General features: G+C 48.7%; 1 protein-coding gene across 1 annotated transcript in view; it reads left to right on the plus strand.

Annotated features, from left to right (window-relative positions):
- LOC119586826 (microtubule-associated serine/threonine-protein kinase 3-like) overlaps positions 1 to 263 on the plus strand; it is a gene marked incomplete at its 5' end in the record, with an annotated part of 55250 nt that overhangs the window by 9452 nt on the left and 45535 nt on the right. Inside the window, 1 exon segment of the mRNA XM_037935550.1 lies at positions 58 to 225. Coding sequence (XP_037791478.1) covers positions 58 to 225 — 168 coding nt within the window.

Raw genomic sequence — 263 nt, forward strand, 5'->3', positions numbered from 1 at the left:
CAAAACCTCACCTACTGCATTTGACTAATTGTAAATCATTTTTTTTAAACCCTGAAGGATCAAGAGCAAACTGGAGGGTGGTCCTGTTTGCCAGAGCACACCTGAGTCTTCACAAACAGAGAGTGAGGACGTCTCGCCACAAGTCCAGAGGAGACGGAGGTTGCACTCCCACAGTCGCGATTCCCTCCCGCGCTTCTCCATATCTGGAGAGGAAGAGTGGCTCAGGTAAGACGTGGATTTTTGTGTGTTTGGGGAATATTGTG

Source organism: Penaeus monodon, chromosome 22 (genome assembly GCF_015228065.2).
Source record: "Penaeus monodon isolate SGIC_2016 chromosome 22, NSTDA_Pmon_1, whole genome shotgun sequence".
NCBI classification, from domain to species: Eukaryota; Metazoa; Arthropoda; class Malacostraca; order Decapoda; family Penaeidae; genus Penaeus; species Penaeus monodon.